At 21.2% G+C, this 16,599-nt stretch overlaps 5 protein-coding genes across 5 annotated transcripts; 2 read left to right on the forward strand and 3 right to left on the reverse strand.

The window, feature by feature from the left end:
• Positions 1-20: 20 nt before the first annotated feature.
• On the reverse strand, positions 21-1,811 carry PBANKA_0825000 (conserved Plasmodium protein, unknown function; the record flags this gene model as incomplete). Its single annotated transcript, XM_034564424.1, has 1 exon — positions 21-1,811. The coding sequence occupies one exon, from the start codon at positions 1,809-1,811 to the stop codon at positions 21-23; it is 1,791 nt and encodes a 596-aa protein (XP_034421222.1).
• A 1,148-nt stretch (positions 1,812-2,959) lies between these two features.
• Positions 2,960-5,605, forward strand: PBANKA_0825100 (heptatricopeptide repeat-containing protein, putative; the record flags this gene model as incomplete). The annotated part of the gene is made up of 1 exon (XM_034564425.1): positions 2,960-5,605. The coding sequence occupies one exon, from the start codon at positions 2,960-2,962 to the stop codon at positions 5,603-5,605; it is 2,646 nt and encodes an 881-aa protein (XP_034421223.1).
• Positions 5,606-6,163: 558 nt separating this feature from the next.
• On the reverse strand, positions 6,164-7,282 carry PBANKA_0825200 (thiamine pyrophosphokinase, putative; the record flags this gene model as incomplete). Its single annotated transcript, XM_034564426.1, has 1 exon — positions 6,164-7,282. The coding sequence occupies one exon, from the start codon at positions 7,280-7,282 to the stop codon at positions 6,164-6,166; it is 1,119 nt and encodes a 372-aa protein (XP_034421224.1).
• A 2,172-nt stretch (positions 7,283-9,454) lies between these two features.
• On the forward strand, positions 9,455-11,509 carry PBANKA_0825300 (conserved Plasmodium protein, unknown function; the record flags this gene model as incomplete). Its single annotated transcript, XM_034564427.1, has 2 exons — positions 9,455-9,695; positions 9,786-11,509. The coding sequence occupies 2 exons, from the start codon at positions 9,455-9,457 to the stop codon at positions 11,507-11,509; spliced, it is 1,965 nt and encodes a 654-aa protein (XP_034421225.1).
• Positions 11,510-12,568: 1,059 nt separating this feature from the next.
• PBANKA_0825400 (conserved Plasmodium protein, unknown function) lies at positions 12,569-16,409 on the reverse strand (the record flags this gene model as incomplete). The annotated part of the gene is made up of 4 exons (XM_034564428.1): positions 12,569-12,594; positions 12,689-13,147; positions 13,317-14,959; positions 15,046-16,409. The coding sequence occupies 4 exons, from the start codon at positions 16,407-16,409 to the stop codon at positions 12,569-12,571; spliced, it is 3,492 nt and encodes a 1,163-aa protein (XP_034421226.1).
• Between the last annotated feature and the right edge of the window lie 190 nt (positions 16,410-16,599).

A 16,599-nucleotide genomic window follows, 5' to 3' on the forward strand; every position in this document is an offset into this window, starting at 1 on the left:
ACATAAATAGCAAATTTAGTTCATACATGCCCAATATATTGACAAATATCATCGAGCGAGACTTTTAAGTTGTATTTTTTATGAACCTGTATATATGCATTATCTTCTTTGATTTTTTTTAATTCAACAGTTTCTTTATATAGAGTTTCATTTTTTGATGGATTATAAATATTTTTATTTACAACTTTGCATTTTAAGCATTCATCATTAATTACTGTTTCTAAATAATATGATTTAACTTCAGTAATATAAAATTCCACTTTTTTTCCATTCGATACAGTATAATCATTTAATTTTTTAATAATTGGACGCCAATAATTTTTGGCATATTCTGTTTGTTCGTCATTATTTTCTTCGTAGTCTTTCGTATTTTTTTCATTTTGTTTTTCTGTTTTCTCTAAAAATCCTTCAATTTTTCCCATAATATATTTTTTATAAGTACTAATATGTTTGTAGGTTTTAAATATCAATAAGCCATAGTAATATTGTTTTTTTTTTCTTTTTTTTTTTTTATATATGATTATTCCCTTTCTTTTATAAAATTCATGTTCTTTCAAATTAATTTTTACTAAAAGACCTTCAAAAAAATTGTTACAATTATTTATATAATTTTCTTCTTTTTCATCGTTCAAAATTTTTTTTTCTCTATTTTTATTCTCAAATTGACTAGCAGAATTATAAAACTTATCATATTTTTTTTTTTTTTTTTCTTTACCACCTTTTTCTTGTCCACTATGTTGGTCATTCTCATTATTGCTATGTTGACTATCATTTGAGTTTTCTTCCTTTTCATTTTTGTCATTATGCTTTATTTTTTCCATGTTTTCTTTCATTTCATCTTCTGCCCCAACACCAGTAAATCGGAATTGTCTAGACGAAAAATATTCATATATTTTGTCGTAATAATTTGCATTTGTATTATTTTTTTCTGGACAATTTTGCTCGTCATTTGTATTATAATATGTATTAATATATTGATTATATATATCCTCGTTATATCCCATTTTTTTCAAAATCCTTAATCCATAATTTTCGATTTTAATATTATGTTCTTTAAAATCTTGATAAAAATTTAATTCATTTTTAAGATTATATTCTTTATCTTTTTTATTAAACTTATCTAATATTTGTTTTCTTTTAAAAGCTAAACTATTTTCAGATATATTATAATTACTTATATCATTTTTATTATCAGACTTTTCTATTTCTGTGTCTTTTATATTATTCAAACTGATAATTTTTTCAATTTCTTTGTTTTTTTCATCATTTAAAACGGTATCATTCTTATTTATTTCCTCCTCTTCTTTTGACACATTATCATAATGTTCATTATTTTTTATTTCATCTTTTTTAATTATAAAATTATGTATATCCTTCATTTCAACATCAGACAAATTTTCATTTGAATTATCTCTTTCTGAATTGTCCATATTTAATAAATTTTTAGTGGCATTTTGATTATCCCCATTTGGAAAATAATTTAAATATCTAATATGATTTTTATTATTTACACGATCTAATTTTTTTTTTAAATTATTTATAAATTTTAAGTTTGCTTTTTCTCTATCACTCATGTTTTTAATATCTTTTTCTGTTTGCTCAATGAATATATTTCCACCTTTCATGCTTGTTATTTTTTCCACTTTTTGAATTTTTTTTTTTTGTCCATCATTATCCTCTTCTTCTTCTTCTTCATTTTCATCACTTTTGCAAATTTCATCAAATATATTTACTTTTGGTTCCTTTTTATTTTCTTTACTTTTTTCATTTTTTCTTATTTTTATACTACATTTTATTTTCTCCATTTTCATAGGTATTTATTTCAAAACTGTTATTTACTATACTTCCCCAGTCCCTATATCGATATGTGGATATAACAATAGAAAAATTAAAATTAAATAGTAATTACATTATTTAGTATTCTACAAATATAATAGTTTATTGAACAAATATTGTTATAGAACATATATACGCCAATTTTATTCACGAATTAAAAAATATATTATTTGTAAAATACTTGTCAGTTTCATTTAATATTGTAAAGGGAATAAATATTATACACCAACTTCAAAAATGAAGTCCAAATTTGTGCATTTCTTTGTTTAATTATATATATGGATACAGAATTTTCCCTTTTTTTTTCGCATTATAAATAATTACTCCATACAATAATTATGCTCTCTTGAAGATGCATAAATTCATAACCTTAAAAAAATAAAATAATTTGTAAAATTGTTAAATAAAAAAAATATAGCCAAATAGCTATTTAGTCATAAAAAAAAAAAAAAAAAAGCGAAAATGTCATATATGCAGTACTAAATTTATGTATAGTTGGCGCCTCGTTTCGTTTTGAATATTAGCCCTGAATTTTGACTCTCTTTTTCATTTGCATTTTTGGTATCATGTTATTCTATATATACATTTAAGTAAAGATTTAACAAAATCGAATAAATATAATGAAATATATAAATAGAATATGGAAAAACACAGTAATACTAGCTGTGAATACAAAAGATAGAACATCATAATATATCATAAAAAAAACGGCATAAATATATTTATAAAATTTTAACCTATTTACAATGAAAAATAAAATAATGTTGACTATTAAAAAGGGTGATAATAATTATTTATATTTTTATATTGTTTTTTTTTGTATAAAGCAAAGTTAAAACATATACATGAGAGGAATGCATTATTATGTGTTTGTCATTCTATAAAGATATAAGGAAAATGACGGCATATATATGTACACATTAACTTATATTTTTTAATAATTTTTTATTTTATTTTCATAAATTTATAAATACATCTTTAATATTTTTCCATTGTATTATAAAGTTTATGCAATTTATATTTTTTATTTATTTAAAATTTGTTTGGCTCTGTATAATTGCTTTTTTTTTTTCGTTGTTTCATTTTACCCATATGTTAATTTTTTATATTGTAATAAAATATTATGATGATAAGAAATCAGTGTCTAATAAAAATTAAAACCAATTATGCATTACGAATTTGTTTGAAAAATATAAAAAGATATTCCACAACAAAAGATAAGAGTTATATTGATATGCAACCAAATGATGTTAGTTTTATAGACATAAAAAGTATTAAAAACAAAGAAGCTTTAAAAAAATTTTATTTATTTTACAACAAAAAAAGGTTAAGCGATATATATAATGACTATATTTTTTTAATAAATAGCCAATTTAAAAATAAATGTGATGAAAATGAAGTAAATGAATGTACAGCCATTTTGAAATATGCAGCAAATTCTATAACATTAATACAATTTATTAACTCAAAGAAAAATTATTTAAATAGTGGAAATAGTAGCAGCTTTTCTAGGTATAATGAAACACAACCATATTATATACACAATATCGAAAAGACAAATAAATACAAAGAAGAGCATATGATAAAAATAGATGAAAATAATAACTTAAATTCTAATTACTTTTTTTCAAACAATCTATATAAATTTATTTCGAAATTAAAAAAATATGATATATGGAATTATAAGGAAAAATGTATTAACAAACGATATATGAATTATCATTTGTTATTCCCAATAGTATATCAAGATTTGAAAAAATGCGACCAAACTGTTGATTTCCATACTGATAAAAACATTTACCTTTTAGATTGTAATATATTTTGTTATTATATAAGTAAAAAAAACAAAAATGAATTTATAGATATCATTAAAAAGGTTAATTATAATCTATTAACCCCACATGATATAAAAAATATTTTGATTTTGTTATCTATATTGCATCATAATAATATATCTTTTTCAAATAATAAAGAAAATCTCATAAAAAATAACAATCATAATAATAATGGAGTGAGTGTGATATATAAAAATAAAGAGTATATAAATAAAAAGATATTTGTTGATATATTTAACAATATATATAATAAATATATATTTTCAAAAGTTAATAAAATATCCTTTTATTATTTATATGATTACATTTTATTGATGTGTATAAATGAAGTAAAAAATGGAGAGGCATATACAAATGTTGTAAACGTATTATCGAATTATATGAATCTAATAAATAAAATAAGTAACAAAACTGAAGGGGAAATTTGTGAACCAAATATCTTAAGGGTTGATAATAACATCAAATTAGATAAAGACGAAAAGGAGTTTACAAATCATACTGATCCAACTGATGAAATAAATGAAAATTTCAATGATACATTTACTGAAATAAATTTATCGAACGAAGGAACTGATTGCAATTATCCTGTATTAAGCAAAGAAGATTATATATATATAAAAAAAAATTTGGTAAAAATAAAAAATGAAATAATAAATAAGCTACTTTTATTATACATTACAAAATATGTATATAGCCATATAGATAACAATTTATTATATAGTCATTCAGATTTAATATGTGAAAATTTAGAGTTAATTCCTCATTATATGATAACTAATTTTATATTCACTATTGGAACATGTAAATATATTGACGAATTCTGCATGTTTATGTTAGCTAAATATGTACAAAATAATATTAATTTATATAATCCCAGTGAAATTGTTGTAATAGTAAATACATATGCCGATGCTGCATTAGAAGATGTTAGTTTTTATGAGACAATCTGTAATTACATCAAATCTAACTTTAAAAAATTTTCATCTTTTGATATAATTAAAATTTTACATGCATTTTCTAAAGTAAGAATAAGAGACGAAGCTTTAATTAAAGAATCTTATAAAAAAATTAACAATTATTTGGATAACCGAGAAAAACAATATAATGTAGATAAGCCATTGAAAGTTATGACTGTGAAAGAATCTATATCTACACTACATTGTCAAATGCCTCAATTTGATAATACAAAAACAAATAAAAGAAGAAATTATATTTTAAATAAATATTTATGTGCTTATGCATTAATTGCAGCAGGAAAATTAGATTATTTTAACGAACTTGACAAATTATTTATTCATTTAAAAGAAAGTATACAAAACGAAGGTATTGATATAAGAGGGATATTATGGATGCCAATTGCTATTACAAGTTTTTTATGTATTGAAAATATATTTTATTTTATTCCTATATATATAGATTTAATTTATAATGCTTTTAAAAAAACACAATCACCCAAATTATTATCATTACTTATTAGAAGGCACAGCATATTATTACACACAATCGAAACTGATATTATTCCCAAAAAATACTTTTCAAAAGATACTATAAATAAATTATATTTTATTTGTAAAAGTAAAAAAGATAATTCAAAAGAAAAAGTGTTTGTTCCAGATAGTTCAACTTTTCATATTGAAGTTTCAAATGCTTTGTTATCATTAGATATAGCTCATAAAAAAGAAGTTAATATATATCCATTCACCATTGATATTTTTATTAACACACCCAAATATTTTGAAAAAAATAAAACAAAAGAAATATGTGCACAAACGGAGTGTGCTCATAATACTTTTAACAAAATTAATACAATAAAAAAATATAATAACTTAGTATATGATGATGATACAAATTTTGAGCACACATTTGAGAATAAAAAAGCTAAAAACAAAAACAAAAACAAAAATGAAGTATATACTGACGTTCCATTTGTGTAAGACAAACATACGTGCAAAATTGTTTGTCTATACAACAAAAAATTATGTACCTTGTGAATAATTAAAAAAAAAATTTTAATAGCTAGCTGTTAACTAGCAAATTATCATTCATTTTATGTTTAAAATGCAAGAGTTTAATTCCTTTTTAATTGTTCAATATTATGAATCAACATTAACCAGCATTATCCCAGTATCCTCTCACAATACCCTATTCACTAATTAATTAATTTTCCATATTTGTTCTATAATTCATTTAGCATTCATATTTTTATTTTATTTATTACTTTTTTTTTTTTATTTAGCTAGCTCTTTTTAATATTGGCTAGTTCTTTTAATGCTAGCTTTGCATACTCAACTATTAATATCTCCCATAAAAATATTTACCTCCTATTTATCATATTAAAATTTTTGATTATTATTGATGTGTAATTTTTAAATAAGCCTATTGAAGATAACACATGGTATTTAAACTACTTGTGTACCGAAAAAATAGTAAAAAGGGGAATTCTGAGAAATGAATTGCATTTCCAAATTGCACACAAAATAAAATATAGTTCATCATAAGTCCTTCAAATAACAATTATATAATATAGGAAAGTTTGTGGAAATTTTTATACAAGTTTGTATAATTTCATTTGATGAGCTAATTAATTTATCAAAACTTAAATATTCATAATTCAAGTTATATTTCAATCCTTCTGTTTTAATTTTGCATTTGTTTCCAATAGGTAATAATGCACATGTTTTTTCAAAAATATTTGGGTTAATATTTATTATATGTTTACCCTCTTTTAATAAAAACAAAAAATTATTTTCACCTATTAAATATAGATTATTTTTTAATGGTTTTTTATATAAGGATGAAATATTAGCGCAAGTTTGATCAAATCGATTTCCTGTAGCTCCTAATATAAATATTTTATCATTTTTTTTAACATAATGTTTTATTTTATTAATACATTTATCCAAATCAGTATTATTTTGGTCAGTACATTTTTCAAATAAAACATTATTTTTTTTATAAAAATTATAAACATTTATGTTTATACTATCAAAATCTCCACAAATTAAATCTGGTAATATTTTAGGATAATTTTTTAAAAAAAAAAATTTTCCTACTTGAGATACTTCATTTTCCAATTCTTGATCTCTTTCAATTGTCTTATTAAATAAATTTGATAATTTTTTTTCTGCTTCATTTATTTTTATATTTTCACAATTTAAATATTCATTTTTATCGTTATTTATATTATTTATATTTTCAAGACTGTCTATATCTTTGTATAAATTATATAACCGGTTGGCACCTCCATCAGCGCATATTAATATATCTGATTTGTTAAGAATTTTAGAGGAATTTTTACATAAAACGTTATTTAAAACGATTGTTATAATTTTGCCATTATCATTAATATTCTCATTACATGCATATTTGCTTTTAAATATTTGGTTTGATTTATTTTCATAATTTGATAAAAAGTATTCCATAAAATCAAAATCATGAATAAAATACTCATCTTTTTCCCCTATATCATTACAAAAATTATTACTAAAACGAGAGTGTGTCATATAAACTTTTTCATTTAAGATTAAGTTATTCTTATTTCCAACTCCAACCAGGTTTCTCCTATCCTTAGCAAAAGTGTATTTTAAAAAATTTAAATATTTTTTTTTCATTTAAGAAAGATATAATTTGGGTGAAATATTTTTGTTACAAAAAGAAATAATACATATATTAAAGTGATAAATATAATGATTATTTATATTTCCTTTTATTTATGTATGTTATATTTATGATAATTCGAGTTATAGTGAATATACAACATTGTATTTTTTTTTTTTTTTTGAGGAGGGGGGGGGTAAATATATAGCTATATGAAATGCCCCAATTTATTATGTCGTGTTCATATATGTTTCCCCTTTAGTTTTACAAATTGTTTTATTTAAGAAATTATAAAATAAGTATCATGAGTTTTGCGATATCTTAAACTAAGAAACATCTTCAATACCTTTTTTGAATTAACAAGGATAAACATCCTAGATCCATATTTGTTTATAAGCTTATGACGGAAACTATGGCAATATGTAGAACAGCAAAAAAAAATGTAATATATTTATACGCACAATATATTATATAATTTTTATTACAGCATTTTTTATTCAGGATATTTAGATATAAGAAAGGTGTTTTAAAATTTATACAAACGTTTATTTCAAGTAATTGACACCATATGTATAGCATGAAAGTTAGTTTCGTTTTTCTTTTTCTTTTTTTATTACTATTTGTGTGAACTGATATATATATATATATATATATGTGTGTGTGTGCGTGCATATAAACTGCTATAGTAACATTACATAAAAAATAGACCCTTATAACTCCTTAAATTATATATATATATAAAACAATGAATAATGAAATGGTAAATTTAAATATCCATATTGTGTGTATATGTATTGAGAATGGTTATGTGTATGTTTTTCTTTTATTTCTTAACTATTCTTAACGTTGTTTATAACTTGTGTTATTTTATATTTAAAGTAAAATTATTTATGATAAAATAAAAAATTACATAATTTTTTTAATAATATAATTCTATGAATACAGGAAAATTAAAAGATGGCTAGAAAATTTTATTTGTTTACCTGCTTTTGTTCTTCAATTTTTTTTATTTATATGTTTTTTTTTTATTTTTTGAAATAATATATTGGCTTATTTCGCCCCTTTTTTTTTTACTGAAATGCATATGCCATTTTTGATGGCATTGGCTATTTATCTATTTATTATTTGTTTACCGTTTTATTTATTTTTTCTTCGTTTTCTTCGTTTGATTTGTTTGATTTAATTTTTATGTACAAGTATTTGCAAATTATTTATAAATTGTACAATTGGGAAGTAAAAATATGTAATAAAAACATGAATGAAAAAAATGTACATATATATATATATAATATATTCATATACATGATAATGGTTATTTGTTATAGATACATTTTTTCTTTTTTTCCAATATTAGCACAAAATAATGTATATTTGTAACATATTTATGCTTTTATATTTGCATGAAAAAACTATATATGACGATAAAATGAATGAATTAATAAATATAAGTACATAAGAATAAGCATAGTTTCATTTTTTACATTTTTGTTCTGTATTTTTTTTCATTTTTCACTATTTTATTCTGCACTTTTTTTCATTTTTTTTGTACTTTACATTCGTACCATTCATAAGTATACATAATAATACCGGCAATGTCATTGCTTTTTTCTTTAATCCTTTAAAGATTTCTTTTCCTTATATAATTGAAAAATTTGTTAATCATTCTAAAAAAAATGCTTTATAATAATCGCATATATTCCCAATATATTTACAAGTGTACATATATTATACCATTGCCATAATAATTGAATTATTTTTTAAACAATATTAGTGTAGAATGCTATATATATATATATATAATTTATATATAAAGAAGCCTAATTGAATTTCATTCTTTTTTGTGTTATCTTATTATAGTATCAGAAATTTTAAAAAAAACAAATTTTTACAAACAATTACTATTTATATGCTTTATTATCAAATTAATATATGCATGCATGTATATACGAGTGCTATGATTTATTTTAAATGTTCGTTAATGTTTTGACTGAACTTTTTAATTTGATTATTTATATTACTTTGTATGTGTAAAATATCCGAATTCTAGTGCTTGTTATTTTATAATTTAAATTGGATTTTTAAAATATATAGCAACATATATACATGTGTATAATTTTGCATTGGTGATAATATAGGATAAAGATATATTTGTGGAAAATTAAAATTGATATTATTTTAAAATAAATATGAGTAGCTTAAATTTAGATTTTTATATAAATAAACATCGAAAAGCTTATGAAGAAAGATTAAAAAAAGAACATAGTAATCAAGAAAATTTAAAGGATTCTGAAATTAAAAATAAACAAATAAATGAACCGACTAAACAGGTTAATGAGGTTGTAAATCTCAATAAAACTAAAGACAAAACAAAACAAGAGCAGAAAAATGGAGATCTTTTGAATTCAGACGAAAAGCACCTCGATCAAGGTACATTAAGAAATAATATGTTGTATTTTTTTTTTTTGTGATTTCATCTTTTCCCCATTTTTTCCCATTTTTCCCATTTTTCTTGTTTAGTCGATACGGACTATTTATATGCCTTGAAATTAAATGAGACATTGAATGGATTGAGTGATGGTTCAATAAACTCAAAGTATGATAAAATAGTAAACAATGTAAATAAATCAAATAATGAAGAAACAACTAAAGATAATGAGATTCGGGGGCCCGATGATTTTTATGTAGAATGCCTTTTAGATGATAATGGTACACATCCATATTATATGGATTACAATTATAATTTTAATTTATTTAATAATAATACAACACTACGTCAATATAATACTAGAAATAATAGACATAATATTAATGATAATGATTTTAATTATTATACTAGTAATTTGATGAGATTTAGAAACGATAATATTGATCATAACATTATTTCTACTAGTTCTGATGAAGATATGAATGTGGAAAATAAAAGAAAAAATTGTTTAAAAAGTGATGATTCAAAATATATAAAAGAAAATGTAAATGATGTTGATTTTATTTATATAACAGATGATAATGCTCCATTGTCTTCAACACCAAAACAAAATAATATTAAAAAAAATGTTAACAATTCAAGCGAAGAAAATAAAACGAATAGTGATGTTATATATATTTGTGAAAATGGATATAATGATGACCGAGATAAGACTTATTCAATTCAAAATAGAAAGAGGAAAGATAATGAAGGATATGATGAATATTCATATAAAAATGTAAATGAAAATGAAAATAATAGAAAAAAAAAATCTCAAAAAAAAAATATATATGAGATTGATAGTGAATATTTTGACATAAAATACGATGGTAGTAATGACGAAGAAAAAAATGGTTCAAATGATAATTCAATTCAAAGAAATTTTAACATTGTTGATAATATAAATAATAGTTTTGAATATATATCAAATGTATATAATTTAAATGAAGAAAAGTATGAAAATATCTCAGAAAAAAAACCTAAAAAAAGTAGTAAAAGAGAAAACTCAGATGCAGTTAATTCATATAATTCATCTTCTACATATTCATTTCGAACCAACAAAAATAAAAAACTCGACAAAAATAAAAAAAACGACAAGAATGCAAATTATGATAATTACTTTTTGAATGAAAGCCAAGACATATTAAGCGAGGAATGCAATGATAATATAGAACATGTAGAAAATAACAAAAAAAACTATGAAAAAAATTTAAGTAAAAATATCAATACAGTAAAAAATATAAATTATTCAAATAATTATAAAGATGAATGTGATTTCCATAAAATTGCGAATAATAATTTGAGAAACCATTATTTAACTGAAAAATATTTCACTTTTGATATGAATGAAAATTATTTAGATAAATCTACTTATAATGAATGTGAAAGCAATAAATTGATATGTGATAATAAATATGGAAAAAATTACATAAACAATTCATGTACAAATAAAAATTATATTGATTGTTGTGATATAGAAAGCAGCTATTTAAATGAAGAAAATAAAGTTATATATAATAATGGAAACTACGAAATTTATAATAACAAACATGGTGATAATAATACTAGTAACATAAATGATAGTCCTAAAAATCGAAATTACAAAAATAATTCAGAAAACTGTGAAACACATTTTGTAAAAGACATCAATTTCGATTATTCTTTTTCTTCAAATAAAAATGATGATGTATTAATGTTTAATAACAATACAAATGAACATAATAATAATTTAAATAATAGTCATAATGAGGATATATATAAATATTACATAAGCTGATGAATAATATGAAAATTGGTAGAGGAAGCTCCAAAAATTATTATAAAAACAAAAGTTATTATATATAAGCCCAAAATAATATTTATGAAATAGAAGATGAACTTTCAAATTGTAATAATACTACTATTCAGTTAATAATATGAACAAATCAAAATCATATAAATATGATCAGAATAAAACTTCAACATATGGGCAAAGTCATGCAAACAAATAATTACCATATGTTTATGTACTAGACGAAGATAAAAATATGAGCGACCTAACAAACGAAATTAAAAATAGAACAAAATTTAGTACTATGTTTATTATATATTTATATAACCATTGTGCATATAATAAAAGTTTTTATATCTCTACTATGTATTGACAAAAATTAAAACAATGTAAATTTTAATGTCCAGCAAGCTATTTCCAATAGTTTAGCATATTTCGAAAATTATGGATTTTCACATTGAGTGAATAAATGAAAAACCCATTTAACCAAACTTATGCAAATTCATTCGTTAGTGTATATATTACCTATACAAAGATAGGATTACTATATATACACTTTTCGAAAAAAAAAAGTATTTATTATGTTTGTAGATTTTTTTCATTTTTTTACTTGTAATACATATAGACATGTGTTACATTATTTTAATTTTTTTAAGAGTTAATACTTCTTTAGTTTGTGAATTAAAATGATATTTTCAATATGAGGAATGAATAATGCCTATATGTATATACATGGTAATATAATATTCAATGACAAAAATATGTTTTTTCTTTTGTATTTCTTTATTATTATTTTTTATGTTGTAAGCATACACATATGCTAGAAATTCCTTTGTATACATACTTTTAATTTTGGTATTTAATTTGTTTTATCAAGTATATGGTTTATATACTTAATTATATTTTCAACACAATTTTGGATTTGATAAGTTAAGATTAAAAATAAATAATAAAAGATGAATATGTAATAATGAGCAAATAAAACAAACTGAGGAAATTGTTATATGTGTGCACATAAATTGTTATACAAATATATGTGAAGTTAAAAAGAATTGTCATGCCCAGTCATATAAAATTTGGTATAATATTGCCTGTACAGGAAAAAAAAAATGAATAGGAATGTGTGTGCAAATTCATTTAAACATTTTCCTCAATGACAATATGAAAATGGTCATGTAAATTTACCTTCTGAAGAAAAAAAACCCTCTTCGGAATAATATTTTAAAATGTCTTTACACGTAATATAAGAAGAATTATTATCAGGAACAAGAGGTATTTCCTCATAGTTTGATATTAATATTTTTTTAAAAGTAAAAAGAATTTCAATTTTTCTAAGAATTATATATCTTAATATTTGTGCATGAATTGCATAAGTAATATATAAAATAATGTGTAAGAGAAAAACCCCAATTAAAAAATAATTTACTTTTGTCATTAATATTTGTATCCCCTTAAATAATATAACTACTATTATATTTACCCAAGTAAAACCGTTTATGTTGTCAATTAATATAATATTGCTTAATATATTTTCTCCAAGTAACAAAGTATTTAAATTTACTGGTGCATAGGAATATTTACACAACAAAAATAGGATATGAGCGCTGATAGAATATCGTAATTCGTTTTTTTTTTTGTCTTCACCTGAAATTTTTTTTTTTTTCAAAAAATTATGAACATGAAATAAAAATGTAATGTTCAGAACATAATGAAGTAAAAAAAAAAAAAAGGTACATATGCAAAATTTGCACACAAATAGCTCGAAACTTTTTTTTTTTTTTTTATTTCTTTATGACAATTTTTCTTGACTCACCTGTTGGCAAATTCCTATAATAATAGACATACTTAAAATTGAACAAAATGCGAAGGTACAAAGAAATATGCTTAATAAATGATATAAAATAATGTATATTAAAAAAGAGAAGAAAATAATACTCAAAATGGGAATTCAATTTTCTTATGGCCATATCCTGATATATATAATTTTTGTTATATATATTCCCATTAAAAGTATAAAAAAACAAAATAAATTGTTTTAAGGAAAAATAATAAGATAAATTCCTTATAGTATTAAATATAGCTCCAAATAAGACATCAAAAAATGTAGACGCTTTAATAAGCAATATAAAATATAACAAGAAATATGTCATACAAGCATATATATATATTTTGTCGTATATAAAAATTTCATTCCATTTTAGTGTGAAAATGTTATCTCGAATATTTAAATTAAGATATCCATTTGGAATAATCCAAGGTATTGTTTCTGTTACAGTAGTATTATGTGTATTCCCAATATCTTTATTTATGTATTTAATATGTATTGGATTGTCTGGTAATTTTATATTTGGATATTTAGATAAATCAAAACTTTGAGGAAATGATAATGGTTGGATTGTATTATTTTTTATTGATATATCATGGAAATAATTTAAATTGTGATTATTTATAAATGTATGATTATTCAACAAAATAAATAAAAAAAATATAGTCACCCCAATTTTTAATAAATAATCTAAAAATATTATTAACATAAATTTCATATTTGTAAAATAAGAAAAAACTAATTTATCATCAAAAAATATATAGTTTGAAGAATTATTTTTTTTAAATATAAAATTGTATAATTCTGTAATATGATCCATTATTGTAAATCTATAAATTGGAATTTCTCTTTTATACTTTAATTTATAAATTAAATTTATAAACGTTTTGTATTTGTTTCTTAATTTTATTTTTTCTCTCCAACTAAATTTCACTTTTGTACTATTTTTTGATTCTTTGTTTTCTACATTTTTTCCAAGTTTATCATAACTATCATTATCATAATTATATAAATCACTATTATTAATTTGCCCACTAATAGAATTATTTGTTCCTTTTTCATAAACAACACTACTTACACTATTGCCTAATTTGTCAAAATAGACAGTATTCATATTTACTTGTTCTTTATTCTTCATTGCAATTTTTTCTAGAATCATTTTTTGTTTATTTTCTTGAAACTCTTCTTTAAATATATCTAAAATGTCTATTTTTTTTTTTTTTTTTTTTAAATATTTTTTATTATTTTTTTTTTTCAAAAACGCATATTCTTTTTTACTTTTCATTTTGCTCATTTCATTAATTGCTTTATTTTTAAAAGTCCGCATAGAATTTCTATATTTCCATCTTTTATAATTATTTCGATCATCTAGTATTAGACTTTTTTTATTTTTATAAACAAATTGAGATTTATCGGAGCTATTTAAATCACCATATTGTGTATAATCATTGCTTTCACTATCACCATTTTCAGTATTATAAAAATGAAAATCAAAATTACTCTTATTCTTCTTATGCTTCTCTTTTTCCACAAGCCGATATTCATTAAGCTTGAACGATCGGAATAAAAGAAATAGGACATTCTTTATAACCAGGGTGAGGACTACTTTATATTTGATACAGAAATAAAGTCTTCAAAACATGAAAAAAAAAAAAATTACTAGTAATAAAGATAGAAAAAAACAAACACGTAGGTATATAGATGATGGTTAAATTACCTATATATAAGGAAAGGGACATCAATTAAAAAAAATCCAACAATAAAATGAAATTTTGCTGTTATATATACATCAGTATATACATCCCTATATTTTTTGTTATATGAATTATTGTTTTTACGATTTTTAGAAGTAAAAGAAAAAAACGAAGGTAAATATGCAGAAATTGGAGAATTAGAAGAATGAGATGATGATGTTTGTGATGAAGAAGAAGACATGGATAAATTATGAGAACGAGATTTGGAATGATCATACATTTCAAATGAAAAAGCAGATGCATTTGAAGAAGTAGTAGAAGAAAATATGTTTTCACTTAATATATCATTTGAATTGTTTTGAGAATAAAAAGAAGATGGTGTTGTCGAAATATATTTTTGTGAATATATGGATTCTGATGATGAAAATAATATATTTTTTTCTAATATTTTGGATTTATCATTATTCTTATATTTAATTGTATTTGTCATTTTTAATGATTTTCTATTTGAATCATATGTATTTAACGAAGTCTTTGCATGATTGACATATCGACTAATATTGTTAATACTTGTTTCATTGCCATTTGTTTGACCTCCTTTTGTATCTAATATCATTGGTTTTTTAGAAATAAGCATATTTTCAGTTTTTAAAAAATTGTCTTGATAATTTATATCTTTTTTTTTTTTTCGAATAATTTTATTTTTAATAACAAAATTTGTATCTATGTCATCATAGGAATATGATTTTTCTATGTTAGTATATATAGGAAAATAAAAAGAAAATAATAACATAGATACTATAACTATAACTAACATAGCATATACTTTTTGAATATTATAGTATTCTGAATCTGATAAGATTTTATAAATCGTTGTCAAATGTGAATACATAAATGTCAAATCAATTATATCAAATAAATTAATTATATTTACATCAATACTTAATATATTCTCAATAATTATTTGATTGCTTAATATATATTCTAATATATTTCTACTTCTTAATGAAAATAATAAATAAATAAATGGGGTCATATATATTAAATTATATACTAATACATCATTCCCTAAATATATAAAAAAAGGATTATCTCCTTTTTTTGCTTTTTCTATTTGAATTATTACAAAACAAAATATAATCATCTTCAAACTTAATGTTATCATATAAATCATCCATTCTATCGATATTTTCACTCCAGCATTGTTATAATCATATAAACTCCATAACATATATATACATAAATATATATCTATTGCTAAAAAACTGAAATATAAATAATTATTTGTATTATTTAATATGATATATAATAATGAAAGTTGTTGAATCATCACCAAAAATATTGTGAACAACACGTTCACTATTTCGTCTTTTTTTATTTTTCTCATCTTTAAATTTCAAATACCTTCAATATGCATATATATTATATTTTCCTCAATTCTAAACGGTTGTACAGAATTTCTGCATTTTTTAATTCCTTTTTTCTGAACATCACTGTTTTATAAATATTTACAAAAAAAATATGCACAAAATTGAGTACAATTAAAAGTGTGTGAAAAAAAAGAAAATATAAAATTG

This window comes from Plasmodium berghei, assembly GCF_900002375.2.
Source record: "Plasmodium berghei ANKA genome assembly, chromosome: 8".
In the NCBI taxonomy this organism is placed as follows: Eukaryota; Apicomplexa; class Aconoidasida; order Haemosporida; family Plasmodiidae; genus Plasmodium; species Plasmodium berghei.